At 34.9% G+C, this 13,454-nt stretch overlaps 1 protein-coding gene across 1 annotated transcript; it reads right to left on the bottom strand.

Annotated features, from left to right (window-relative positions):
• Positions 1–795: 795 nt before the first annotated feature.
• LOC309500879 (uncharacterized protein) lies at positions 796–11,815 on the bottom strand. Its single transcript, XM_082172696.1, has 5 exons — positions 11,773–11,815; positions 6,756–7,761; positions 5,002–6,253; positions 1,385–1,481; positions 796–1,110 (listed from the first exon to the last, which is right to left on the bottom strand). The coding sequence occupies exons 2-4, from the start codon at positions 6,811–6,813 to the stop codon at positions 1,412–1,414; spliced, it is 1,380 nt and encodes a 459-aa protein (XP_082028822.1). The 5' UTR covers positions 6,814–7,761; positions 11,773–11,815; the 3' UTR covers positions 796–1,110; positions 1,385–1,411.
• Between the last annotated feature and the right edge of the window lie 1,639 nt (positions 11,816–13,454).

Raw genomic sequence — 13,454 nt, 5'->3', positions numbered from 1 at the left:
ATAATTATAGGCCTATTTGTGGAAAAAAAATTATATATTTGAGTTACATAAAAGCTTTTTATTTGTTTTCTTCCTAATTGTCCTTGAAATAGTGGTCAAGACTATCCTGACGCAGAACTGGCCAATAACGAGGCAGCGTTCTGACGTAGATCCCGGAAACACTGCACTGTGTACAACAACACGTGTTGGAGAAGCGTGTGCAGAGGAGCAGTAAATGAAGATATAAACAAACCCAAGAATTTATGATTTCTGTGCTTTTCACATTCACAATGTAATGCGCTTGGATTTAACTAATTGCTAAATTTTATTAAATGCTGCATAAACTAGTTTCAGAGCTCTGTACAGGTCATTATACAAAAACATCTGCAGCGTTTTAATTGGAAAGTTAGTTTACATATTTATATAAACAATAACCATTGGGGAACGTTCTATATTTGGTAACTATTTCTTTGTTAATATTAAAAATGTCTATGTTGTTAAAAATAACTATCCTGCAACCTTCTGGGAACATTATATTATTGTTGCAAAAAAATAAAAAGAGCATTCCTAGAATATTATTATTTAGTTCCCAAAACAATAAAAAGACAGGAACCAAAAACTAACGTTAGGGGAATGTTCTGTGTTTACTGGGAAGTTTCTGAAGCAAACGTAATACTTTCAGAACTGAAAATTATGGAATTATTCTTGAAGCAAGAAGAATCAGCAGAAAATAAAATTGGACAAAAACAACAAGCTGTTGATAAAATTATAATGAGTTTAATCAATCATTACTTGAAGTACAAAAATTTTTATAAAAATTAAAACTAACAAGACTGATCTCTGAAAAACAATGAATGAGTTAAAATTAATATCAGATTCATGTCTCCGTTGAAAGTGTTACGGCCTCTTCTTCAGCTCCTGAACATGAAAGTGTTTTTCCGGTGTAATTTTTCTGGTGCTCTTCTTCTGAATGAGAAGGCAGAAGTGATTTCAGAACGAAGGCCCGAGTGAAACTCTTCCCGCATTGATCACATGTGTAAAGTTTCTCTCCACTGTGGATCCTCATGAGATTCTTTAGACTTGATTTACATTTACACACATTTTTTCCTTTCTCGTTCGCGTCCATCAGGTCTAAAAGAAACATTAAATCAAGTGAGATTTCAAATGAGAGACAAACATGAAATGAAAAGTGAAGCTCAAAGTCAAGATCACTGAGTTCAATAGTAATTTTAATCTCATCAAATCTGGTCAACAACGGCTGTGCACGATTATGATCTATTTTAATGTCATGAAGATGATTTGTGTTATAAAACACTAGTTTGGTCATGAGACAATGTAAATCTGGTGAGCATCAGCATGTTCTTCATCATGAAGAATGAATGAGGAATCAAGAATAAACACCAACCTCTTTGTTCTTTAGTATCATGATGTTTCATTCTGCAGGTTCTGGATCACTGGCGTTCTCTCCGTCCTCTCCTTCCAGATGCTTTCTGGCAGTTCTGCTAAAAACAAACAAGTTTCATTTCTAACAGACATGATGAGAGAAGAATAATCAATATTACATACACTGAACTAAGTACTAAAGCTAATCACATGTTGAAAAAATATAGTGACCTTGATCATGTAACTTAAGATTATCAGGTTTTGTCGAAGCCACAACAACACAACAAACAAAACTAACATAAATCTCCTAGTGCTGAAACAAGCCAAGGTTTCCTAAACCTGAAAGTGCTTCATATTCAGCGTTTCAAATAAACTCATAAACATACAGTTTAACACGTCGTTCAGATGCATGTGTTGTTTACTCTGATGTGGTATTCCCTTTGTGTAACTTATTAACCTTTATTTAACCAGGAAAATCACTGAAGAACAAGCTCTTATTTTCACCAACAGCTTGACAGAAATAAAATCATACATTACAAAACACACACAAACACATTCATTTAAAACATTTACAAGCTGTGATAAAAACACTCACTAGTAGTTTATTAAATGCAGAGATTGAAATATATGATTGTAATTTCAATGACTTTTGAATCACATTCTTATATTTAATGGTTATATCTTTATCAGTAAATGTTAGAAAGTCATGTGTGTATTTCCATTTTCCTTAAATGCTTGTCCCGAGAGCGAGTGAGTCTCTGTTCAACTTTACAGAACGAGCTCCAGGACCTCAAGTTGATGAAGAGCAATAATTCAGACTAAAATATACATTTGTTTATTCTACATTAATCTACATTGTTCATAGAAGATTAACATGAAGGATTTAAAACCTACATTTAACGTCTATGAAAACAGAAACTATAACTAATGTGTCATATAAACAGAGATGAGTTCTAAAACATTATCAATAATTCTAATAACATGCCAGATGAGATGGACTTGGTAATTGCGATTATGTATTCATTGTTTTGTTTACTTTCTGACAATGTATATATATATTCCAGCTTAGTCCATTCTCTTTACTCTTAAGTATAACACATAAACTGTAACTAATCTTCGGTCTACTGCTTTCCTACACTTTGAAACATTTAGATTTACAAATGGTTTAATAATCAATGTTTAGTTTAACAATCTTTTAAGGATGAACAAATCATGGTTTTGGTCATCACATTAAAAATAACATTAAAATGGAAAAGTGCTGGGAAAAGTGTGGAGGACTTGAAAGTTCTTGATTAGTGCTTGAATTTTACTCTCAAAAGGATGTACGAACCATGAAATGAATAATGTAAAAACATTTGTCTATTTCTGCCACACATGGTTACAGTTAGCATTACTACATTACATCCATAGGGAATATTGGTGACTTGTGAACTTAAAAGCCTTATAACTTAAAACTTCATGAACTTGTGACTCGAAAAAAGATTTGTTCAAGAGAGTCAGTAGACACTGGAGGCTGGTGTTGCCAGATTAGGTGTTTTTTTCACTACATATTAAGGCCGGTTTACGGTGTGTTTTAGCCGGGTTTTCTCTATAGAAATCTGGCACTCTATTGAACGAAGTTAAACTGAGAGAGCGTGGCGTTCACCGACACCAGAATGAACGAGTTCACAGTAACGTTCATCAGGCAGTAATACAGTACGTTCAGTTCACGTTCGCCCAAAATATGAACGAGTTCATGAACTATCGTTCAATGAACGCGTTCAGGCACAACACTGGTTACAGTTAGCATTACTACATTAAATCCACAGTGAATATTTGTGATTTGTGGAGTTAAAAGCCTTATAACTTAAAACTTCACAAACTTGTCCGTTCAAGGCACAATGTTTCTCCTGGTTTCCAAGTCAGTGGCCATGATTTACTCACTCTCAACTCATCCTAGGTGCAGGGCTGGACTGGTTATCGGGCATACCGGGCATTTTCCCGGTGGGCCGACGTGCTTTTTGGGCTGATACATCTCATACTCATCCATAATTTTTTTTCTTTTTTTACGGCCCATAAAATTTGTACATCGGCGGCCCATTCGTTTTGTTTTGTTTTGCTTAATTGGCGGTGCTGGGTTAGTGCCAGTGTAATGCATTGGTCAAAAAAAGTCAGTGTTCGTTTTTTTTCTTTCTGACAGACCAGCCCATGAAACACGTAGATCAGCGGCCCATTGGTTCTTTTCTTGATTGACACTGGGCTGGCCCAATCACAACTTTAAACGAGTGAGCGAGCGTGCAGCAGTGTCAGTGTGTATCTGTCAAAATAGACAGCGAGATGGAGAAGAAACGCAAGGAATGTGCAGAGAAATAGCGAGAAAAAATAGAGCCAGGCCCTTAAAGCAGACACTTTATGTGTCAAAATATATGTTTTCTGACCTTCATCAGCTCCAGTGATGATGATGATAGTGAGGAGGATCAGGAGAGAGATGAGAGAGTGTAGAGTCCGCGGTAAGCAGAACTACTTTCGAAACACTTAGGCTATGTCATGAGTGTAGGAACACATAACCCAGTTACAGATTATTTCCATATCTGCATAGATGACGATTACCGCAATTCACTAGAAATTTAATGAGAGGCGTTTGTAAACCATGTTTTCCGACAAAATAAAAGCTTGATGCAGTTTGTGTCAAAATAAAAGATCATGTGGTTATCTGTTTCAAGTATAGAAATTGGTATGAAAGTTTCCTTTATTTTTTAGTGCATTTGTTTTACAAAATATGGCTATTACTGTCATTGGATTAATATTATACCTATTATTATGTAGTAGGTGTAATGTAAATAGACACTGTAACTAAAAGAGGTTTGAATTTTTCTTTGTTACTGAATATGGGTTGGAGCTTTTAATTTTTAACTCTCAAAGTGCACCAGATTGATGAATTTAAAATTAAAATGCACAACATTTTCTCACGGGGGAGCATGCCCCAAAACCCCCCTAGAAGGACCGAGGTCCACCCACCACATTTTTACCAAAAATCCTGTAAGAAACACTTGTATTGCTATGCCAATGCAGATTATAGCTTGTTTCAGGATTCATCACTGTGTAGTATAGTTCAACTGTATTAATAAATGTCAAATTTTTACTTATTTCATCTGTTAACTCTCACTCGTTCCTACTCACTCATGACATGGCATTAGTGGTTTTAATGAATAGGAGTTCGTATGCATATAATTAAGGGCGTGCAAAGATGGGTGGTGTTTATGATCATATAGTGGGCCAGTCTGGGCCAAAATGCCCGGGCCAATTTTTTGTCCCAGTCCAGCCCTGCCTAGGTGTGTATGACATTCTTCTTTTAGACAAATACTATCGGAGTTATATTAAAACAAAATGTCCTGGCTCTTCCAAGCTGTATAATGGATTATGATGAATTTCCATTTACTTGCAGTCTAGAGCCCTGTATAGTGCTTTATTTCTGCTTTACATGAGCGCCACCTACTGTCAGAGAGCGCAAGTTAATAGATATCAATCAATCAACAAAGTGTCCTGTGCTCACCACACACCGGCTATAGGTGGAGAGGAGAGATTTGGCTATAGAGTGATGTGTGTCTAACTTACACAGAAGAGACTTTGTTGCTCAGCACATGAAAATAAACTACTTACTGTGATCTCAGACTGTGTTGATGTGGTTTCTCCTCTGCATGGATCTTCATGTGTCGCTTCAGTTTAGTTTTAAAAGAGAAACTCTTTCCACACTGATCACACGTGTGCGGCTTCTCTCCAGTGTGGATCATCTCATGTGCTCTCAGATGTCCTGGCTGACAGAATCTCTTGTCACAGTGTGAACACTTGTAAGGTTTTTCTCCAGTGTGAATTCTCTGGTGCCATTTTAAATGTTGAGTTGTAGTAAAAGTCTTCTCACACTCAAAGCACATGTACTCTCTCACACCAGTATGAATTTTCTCATGTCTATGTAAATATGGCAGCCGTGAAAAACTCTTTCCACACACAGAACATGAATGTGGCTTCTCCTTCGTATGAACTCTCAGATGTTTCTTCAGGTCTGATGAACAGCTAAATGTTTTGCCGCATTGATCACATGTGAACGGCTTCTCTCCGGTGTGGATCCTCATGTGTCCTTTAAGGTTTGAAGATCGACTGAAATCTTTCCCACATTTATCACACTTAAACGGCTTCTCTCCAGTGTGGATCATCATGTGTCGCTTCAGGTTACTTTCAAAAGCAAAACTCTTTCCACACTGATCACACGTGTGCGGCTTCTCTCCAGTGTGGATCCTCTCATGTGTTTTCAGATTTGATGAGTCACTGAATCTCTTGTCACAGTGTGAACACTTGTAAGGTTTTTCTCCAGTGTGGATACTCTGGTGCCGTTTTAAACTGTCCGCTGTAGTAAAAGTCTTCTCACACTCAAAGCACATGTACTCTCTCACACCAGTATGGATTTTCTCATGTTTATGTAAATATGGCAGCTGTGAAAAACTCTTTCCACACACAGAACATGAATGCGGCTTCTCCTTCGTATGAACTGTCAGGTGTGACTTCAGGACTGATGACCTAAGAAATGTTTTTCCACATTGATCACATGAGTACTGCTTCACTCCGGTGTGGATCATTATGTGATGCGCAAGATTTAGTTTACATGAGAATCTCTTTTCACACTGATCACACTTAAATGGCTTCTCTCCTGTATGAACTCTCATGTGGACATCAAGACTATGTTTGCGTGTGTAACTCTTTCCACACTGAGTGCAGGTGAAAGATTTATTGGCTCTTCTTCTCTTTAAAAATGTCTTTTTAGTCTTTGAGCGACTCAAAGGTTTTTCTCCAGGTTTGACATGATGTTCCTCCTCCACTTCACTCAGTTCTTCACTCTCCTCGCTCTCTTCCATCAGGTCTGAAATCAAAGAAACAAATATTAAATTTAATGCTCATTACATTAAAATAATTCAAAGAGAGAAATATAAAGTGAAAGGACATGAAAGTGAGCCCTGATGTAATGGTAGAAAGTAGAACTGTATAAATTGATTATTTGTCCTTGAAACTTTCCATGAATGAGGTAAATTTATCTGACACACTCAGATTCATCAACGCTGTTATCAATGTAATTGTAAGAAGAATCTTCTAAAATTATGCTAACGTTGCAAAATTGCAAATTGGGAACCAGATATAAAATAAATGTAAAATAAAACAGTTAAAATAGTATTAGCTTGATCTGATGTTGACAATCAATATAAACATTTCTCAAACCTCCCTTTACTGACCATTTGTTGAAGAAAACCCAGAACATTCTGTACCATTTCATTGTTTAACTGTTTATCTAAAAGTGATGAAGTGCTTGAATGTTTCTAACATGAATGTTCTTCAGCATCATGAATGAATGAAGAATAAACACCAACCTCTTTGTTCTTCAGGATCTTCAGTGTGTTTCATTCTGCAGGGTTCTGGATCACTCATGTTCTCACGGTCCTCTTTAATAAACTCAGTCTTTGCAGATTTCAGCTCTTCCTGATGCTCTGATGCTCGTCTTCACTTGTAGCTGATGGGAATTTACAGCATTTATTGGAGAATTACAGTGGGAGGAGCTTCACTGACCATGTGACTGATGTGGGAGGAGCTTCATTGATGATGCAATTGGTGTGGGAGGAGCTTCACTGATCTGCCCAAAAGTCTAAAATATATCAGTTACTGAGTTTGTTTTTATACTAAATGACACTTCTATGCAACAAATAAATGGCACTTCTAAAATATTATGATCATTTGCAGAATGCCTTTTAATAAATTGATTATATGTCCTTGAAACTTTCCATGTAAATTTATCTTCCAATTATTATTTCTCAAACATTATTGAATCTGAATCCAGGCACGAATCCCATTGTTACAATACTGCCATATTTTGACACCAACTTTGATATTTATTGTACTAAAAACGTTTTGAATTGCCATTTGAAATGGATGTTCACACTAGACTTTTCCTTGCGAGAAATAACAATTCATTCATTATTTGTATTGCTAATCCTAACATTATTCTACTTCTTCATTAAAATACAGGTATCTAGAAATAAATAAAAGAATATAACTAGGCTAATTTAAATTCATCCAAATATGAATAATGGTAAAAAAAAAAAAAAAAAAGTTAAAATCATCAACACAGAAATAAATGTACATAGTAGCCAACAAATCCCCTCAGTCTGCTGACACCAATGAAATGAGCTTTAAGTGTCAATTTACAGGAGATCTGAAGACATCAGCATAATAAATGAGGTGAAAACAGGAACTATTGTCATGAAATAAAGAGTGTTTTCAGCAGATCTGTTAATATTGATGAGCCTCAGACTATCAACACTCATTCAACAAGCCATTCAGGATCATCAGCAGATCATCTCACTTTATTCTGAGTGTTTGCTGTTAGAAACACATTATTTGAGACAGGATACATGACAAAAGCCTGTAAAACTGATCTATTGAAAGACAATACTGTTATTTCTCACAGTATGACATGGATAAAACATCAATAACACAAAACAATGACACTCATCTTCATCAACCACTACAGATAAATAATTACAGCAGCATAATGTCCAAATTAATCTAAATATATAGTTTGATCTTATAATAACTACATTAATCACTACACAGTAAATTTGAAATCCGGAAATCAACACCAATATACTTAATTTCAACACTTTAAAAGTGTAAATATGGGAACAACCCTCAAAATGTTAGTTCGACACTTTCAAGAGTGTTGCCTCTCGCAACACCGACACAGAGTTACAACATCAACACTAAGAGAGTAAAATATGAACACCAATTCTGCATTACCTACTTTACAGAACTGTAAAATACACTGACAAATCATGTAATCTGAAAAAAATAAATTCACTTTGAAATAAACACATCACTTTATATTACTCTTTCAAAACTGTCCAGAAATTTAAATTGTAACCTTAGTCTGGGATCATAAAAGTGGTTTTCTCAAAGTAGTCATTAAAATAATAACATTTTATATGCGCAGAAACTGAAAATGATCAGATAAAGATCACCACAAAGCACTATTGTTCCCAGAGTAAAACACTATTCATATTTATTAGTATTGATTTAATGTCTCAATTGGCTCATCATAGGCTCAATGTAAAGCATTTAGCAGTATCTTTTCCTTTAATAAAGCACTGCTATGCATTTAAAATTAGTTTAATATTCTATATTAAATTGCAGCTTAATAACATTAAGATTTTTAAATCATTTTAATCAAACACTGGTGAAACAACCACTTATGTCTGTAATGGTGACTTGATAGCTAGGACTGTAACTGTAGCTGGTTGAGAATAGGTGACCGCTGTGGTGTCGGTAAGAAGGCAATCCAATGCTCTAATGCTCTTCAGTGGATTTATTGACAGACAGCAGATGATTATCTGTCTTCCTGAGTGTACAGTATGTGTGGTTCTACAATAAACAATACAAAGAAAAATATCAGCATAAACGACAGTGCTGACATGATGCAACAAGTAAAGCTAATAAATGGTAATTAGAACAACTTTCCCTTCAAGTAACTTTAGCTGCTTATATCAAATAACCAAATAATATACCAGATAACACACATTCAGGGGCGGCCTTAAGCATCTGGGGGCCCGTTTCAATAACTAATATGGGGCCCTACCCACATAAAATATAAACATAATAGAGCAGAAAAAGCAAGGATTCCTGTTGGTTTGCATCATATTATTTTATTACGTGCACTTTCAGCTTCATTAACAGGCAGCTCAACATAGAAATAATCCAACCTTATTTGATTAAAACTATATACAATACAGCGTTTTACGTTGGAATAATGCTCGCCCTTTCACGCAGGGCAACTTCACTGCTTAATTGATTTGCACAGTATATTTTCAGCTGTCTGGACTGACTTAAAAAAAAAAAAAAACAGCTAAAACATCCCCTCAACTTGAATTATTACGGAGCCCGGGAAGTCAACTGTGTGAGTAAAAAAAAAAAAAAAATCCGTGGCGACGGTTTTGCAATCCGTGCGCCCAGTTTATAAACCGTACTCACGAATTCTCAAACTGTTCCCTCGGTTTAACAAATCGTGCCCACGGATTAATAAACCGTACCCACGAGTTTCTATTCCGCGCTCTCAGACTTGTAAACCGTGCCTTCAGTTTGTGCAATCTGTACCCACAAATTCATAAACCGTGCTCACGCTTTCGCAATCCGTTCCCACGGGTTTGTAAACTGTACTCACGGATTTGTGGCTCACCCTCATTTTAGAAGAACACCAGGAGGTACGTTGTTAACGAATCTTATAGTATATTGTTTTATTGTGTATTAAGTGGAATACATCAAATTGTCTTTGCGTCTGCATGCTTAAAGTGATTCTAGTTGTAGCGGGTATGGGGTGGAATATACGATTTAATATGAATGGCGTGCATCAAAATCTTTTGTTTATTTGTGGTAATCTTAGCACGGTAGTACGGTATATTTGACGAATTGCTTTGTTCCTTTTTTGTAAGTTTTGGACGAAAGCGTCTTCTAATGTAGCCTATAAAATGTAATAATAATAATAATAATTATTATTATTATTAAAGTTTATAACTATAAATGAGTTCACTTAAGACAGTAATATGTTTATCATAAAATAATTTATGAACGCTTTATTTAAGCAAAAATTATGCAAAAAATGTAGGCCTATTTTATCCCAAACTGTAAAAGGTTAGGTTAGCCTATAAAAATAAAGCATCAATTATTTTATGACAAACATATTACTGTATTACTAAGTGAACTCATTTATAGTTAAACACAAATAATAATAATAATTATTATTATTATTTAGAAGACGCTTTTGTCCAAAACTTACAAAAAAGGAACAAAGCAGTTCGTCAAATATCAGTCATAATACAGGTTAGGCAATAATACTAAAGTGCTAAGATTATCACAAATAAACAAAAGATTTTGATGCACGCCATTAATATTAAATCGTATATTCACCCATACCCGCTACAACTGAGAATCACTTTAAGCATGCAGACGCAGTAAAGACAATTTGATGTATTCCACTTAATACACAATAAAACAATATACTAGCCTATATGCAATAATTAAATCTCTTAAATAATGTCTCATAACTCCTAGGCCTATATATGTCACCCTTAATTGACATATAAAAAAAATATTATACTGTAAAAACACATAATTATTGTTGATTTTATAGTGCATCATAACTAGAGATGAAATGGTATGAACATGTAATTTCATGATTATAGTGACCAAAATGAGCATGGTTATCACATAATCCTGTTCGAAAAGTACTAATACTACACAATAAAATCAATTCACCAAGTTTTATGTCGAAAACCAGCAAATAACAAATAAACTTACCATCAATATGCACTTTTTGTTTGCATAAACATTAAAATAGTAACATTAAAAATGATGGCCAAATTTGAAAGGAGTGTCTTGCAACATGTTATCTACTAACATGTACAAGTTCAAATAAAGTTTTGACAAAAAAGTTTTTATAAAAAGATAAACCTCGCATATTTCAGCCTTTAAATCATTTTTATAAAAAGAATGATTCAAAAAAGACAAAATACTGACATTTACAATGCACATTAGCTTATCTTTTATTATTAATAGTAAAATTCGGTCCGATTTTCCCGTGGCGTCTGTCGTTGCTATATGTACCATGCATGCGCTCTCCACAACGACAGAGAAGTTTGAATAGCTAATGGATTTCCACTACCGATAAACGCTTGCTGTAGCTCTGCTAGAAGATTTATTTACGGAGAAGAAAAAAACACCCGTAGTTTGGGTGCACCCCCATCCTTCATATTGACTCGCGCGGCGCCTGGAAAAAATTAGTGCGTCGCTTCAATTATTTGAAATAACGAACTTGAGCGTGCAAAAGACGCGATATGTGAACGGCCCTTGGCGAGCTACCTCCAATCAGGCCACGAGCTACTCTCGCGAGCGACGTGTTGGAGACCACTTTAGACATTATGTCTGAAAATAAATATCCTATTGAGAAAATGAATGGGATTTTCCTGCTCTGTTGGGGGCCCCCTTGGAGGGCGGGGCCCGTTTCAATTGAAACGGGTGAAACATAGGTAAGGCCGCCTCTGCACACATTAGCTCCTTATTAAATTGGAACAGCCTTTTACTGCTGGGTCTCAGTTCAGCAACCCAAAAAACATAGTTCTCTATTACACAACCATTGTAAACACTCCGATAATAACTGTACAATGTCAGGTGAGTACACACATAAACACACTAGTAGTGTAACACTATAATACTAGGTATAATGCTAGCGAACTTTATGCTAACATTCAGCATTTCAACTGAGTATCCCAGAATAGACAACACTCATAAAAAACCTAAGGCACCAAAAAACACATTTGTAAACATTTACACCAGGGTACTCACATGTCTCTGAACACACACATGCACAGATAGCGACACAGACGACAACTATGCACTTCAGAAATATCTACGATTTGCTGCTACTAACTCAAAACGAAGGCGCTGATTGGCTGATCCCCGTTACCCCGAACATAAATAGCAAGTCCTTCTTGTCTATGGTGTTAACAATATTTGAAGTCAAATTTTGGTTCGTTCTAAAATGAGCAGGGATGTGCAACTTTAGGTAATAATTAATAAATAAATAAATTACTTTAAAAACCCTTTACCTGAGGGACCAACATATGGTTGGTCTTGTTTTTAAGAAGACATTTGCCAGATTATTGTAGAAGTGAAATAAATTATGAAAGTGAAATAGAAAAAAAAATTATATAAGTTTGAGTTTATGAAAATATAGAATGTAAAAATATTATTATTTATATTTTATATAAAATATATATATTACAAAATATATTTTACTCTAAAACTGCTAGAAAATTAAAGCCAAAAATATAAACAAGTTGTGTTCCAAATTTTAGGTTGATATCTCAAAAAATGAGCTTTCAGTAAGATTTTATTTGGGCGCAGTACCAAACTTTTTCACTAGATGGACAGCCAGCTTTCTTACTGACCATATAAGGGCGTCTCCATTTTCATATATGTTTTGAGTGATCTGAACCATGTATTTCCATAATTTCATACAATGTATGAAGGATACATCCTATTCAGAAATAGTATGGGTGTTTTGGCAGTATTTGATTTGATTTAAACCTTTAATAAACATAAAAAGAGCACATGTGCGCTATAGCTCGCTGCGTGCCCCATCACAAATCGAGAATCCATAATATTTTTCTTTATATTCTAAACATTTTCAGACCTTTTTTTCTCATAAAATTGAATTGGTGTTATCTTTTGAACTCTTGGCATGAAAACAAACTGAGGTTTCTTCCAATCTTTCATGATTTTTCATGTTTATTTCTATTTCAAAATAAAGGCCTAAACACGCCTAATGAATATGCAATATTCTTGTTGCAAATTGATAAATTACTGCTCCTCTGTAATTTATTTAAAAAAAATAGCCACCAAATATGAAAACTAGAGATTGTAAGCTTTCAAATGATATATAGTTTGTCAATATTACTTTAGGTTTTTACTAAGATATTATTGTTTTAAATATATATGGGCAAACGTCCCACCTGTGGGACGGTGGCAGTTAAGGGGAAGGACTCAGTTTCATTGATCATTTAAATTTAATTTTTAAAAGAAATGTTTAATTGCTCAATATAAAACAATTAAAACCACTTCACAGTCTAAAAACATTCAATTATAAGATTTAAATGGCTCTGAAGCAAAGACATTTCAGATATGTTTTGAAGTAACACCACAGATGTAATATTGCATAAGGTTTAACAATTAAAAGTTTACAGATCAAAATACTGAAATTCATCACGAGTCGGATTACAAGAAGTATCTACTCTGATAAAAGAACATTTAGAGAAAAACTGCATTAAAAATATAATTAAAACAACCCGCAACCTGTTTCTCACTCTCAACCCGACTTTGTAATGCAAAAACAAGCTCGTAGACAAAGGAGAGCAAACTGAACTGAACTAAAGCAACTGGCCTCTGGAAGAACTGACACTTTAAGAGCTGAACACGGTATTTCCAGTATTTCTCCCCCATCTCCTCTGGACATGAATCGCCATCAC

Source organism: Leuciscus leuciscus (genome assembly GCF_965113295.1).
Source record: "Leuciscus leuciscus genome assembly, chromosome: 1".
Classification (NCBI taxonomy): Eukaryota; Metazoa; Chordata; class Actinopteri; order Cypriniformes; family Leuciscidae; genus Leuciscus; species Leuciscus leuciscus.
The sequence above is the reverse complement of the archived record's forward strand: the minus strand, read 5'-3'. Positions and strand labels throughout refer to the sequence as shown.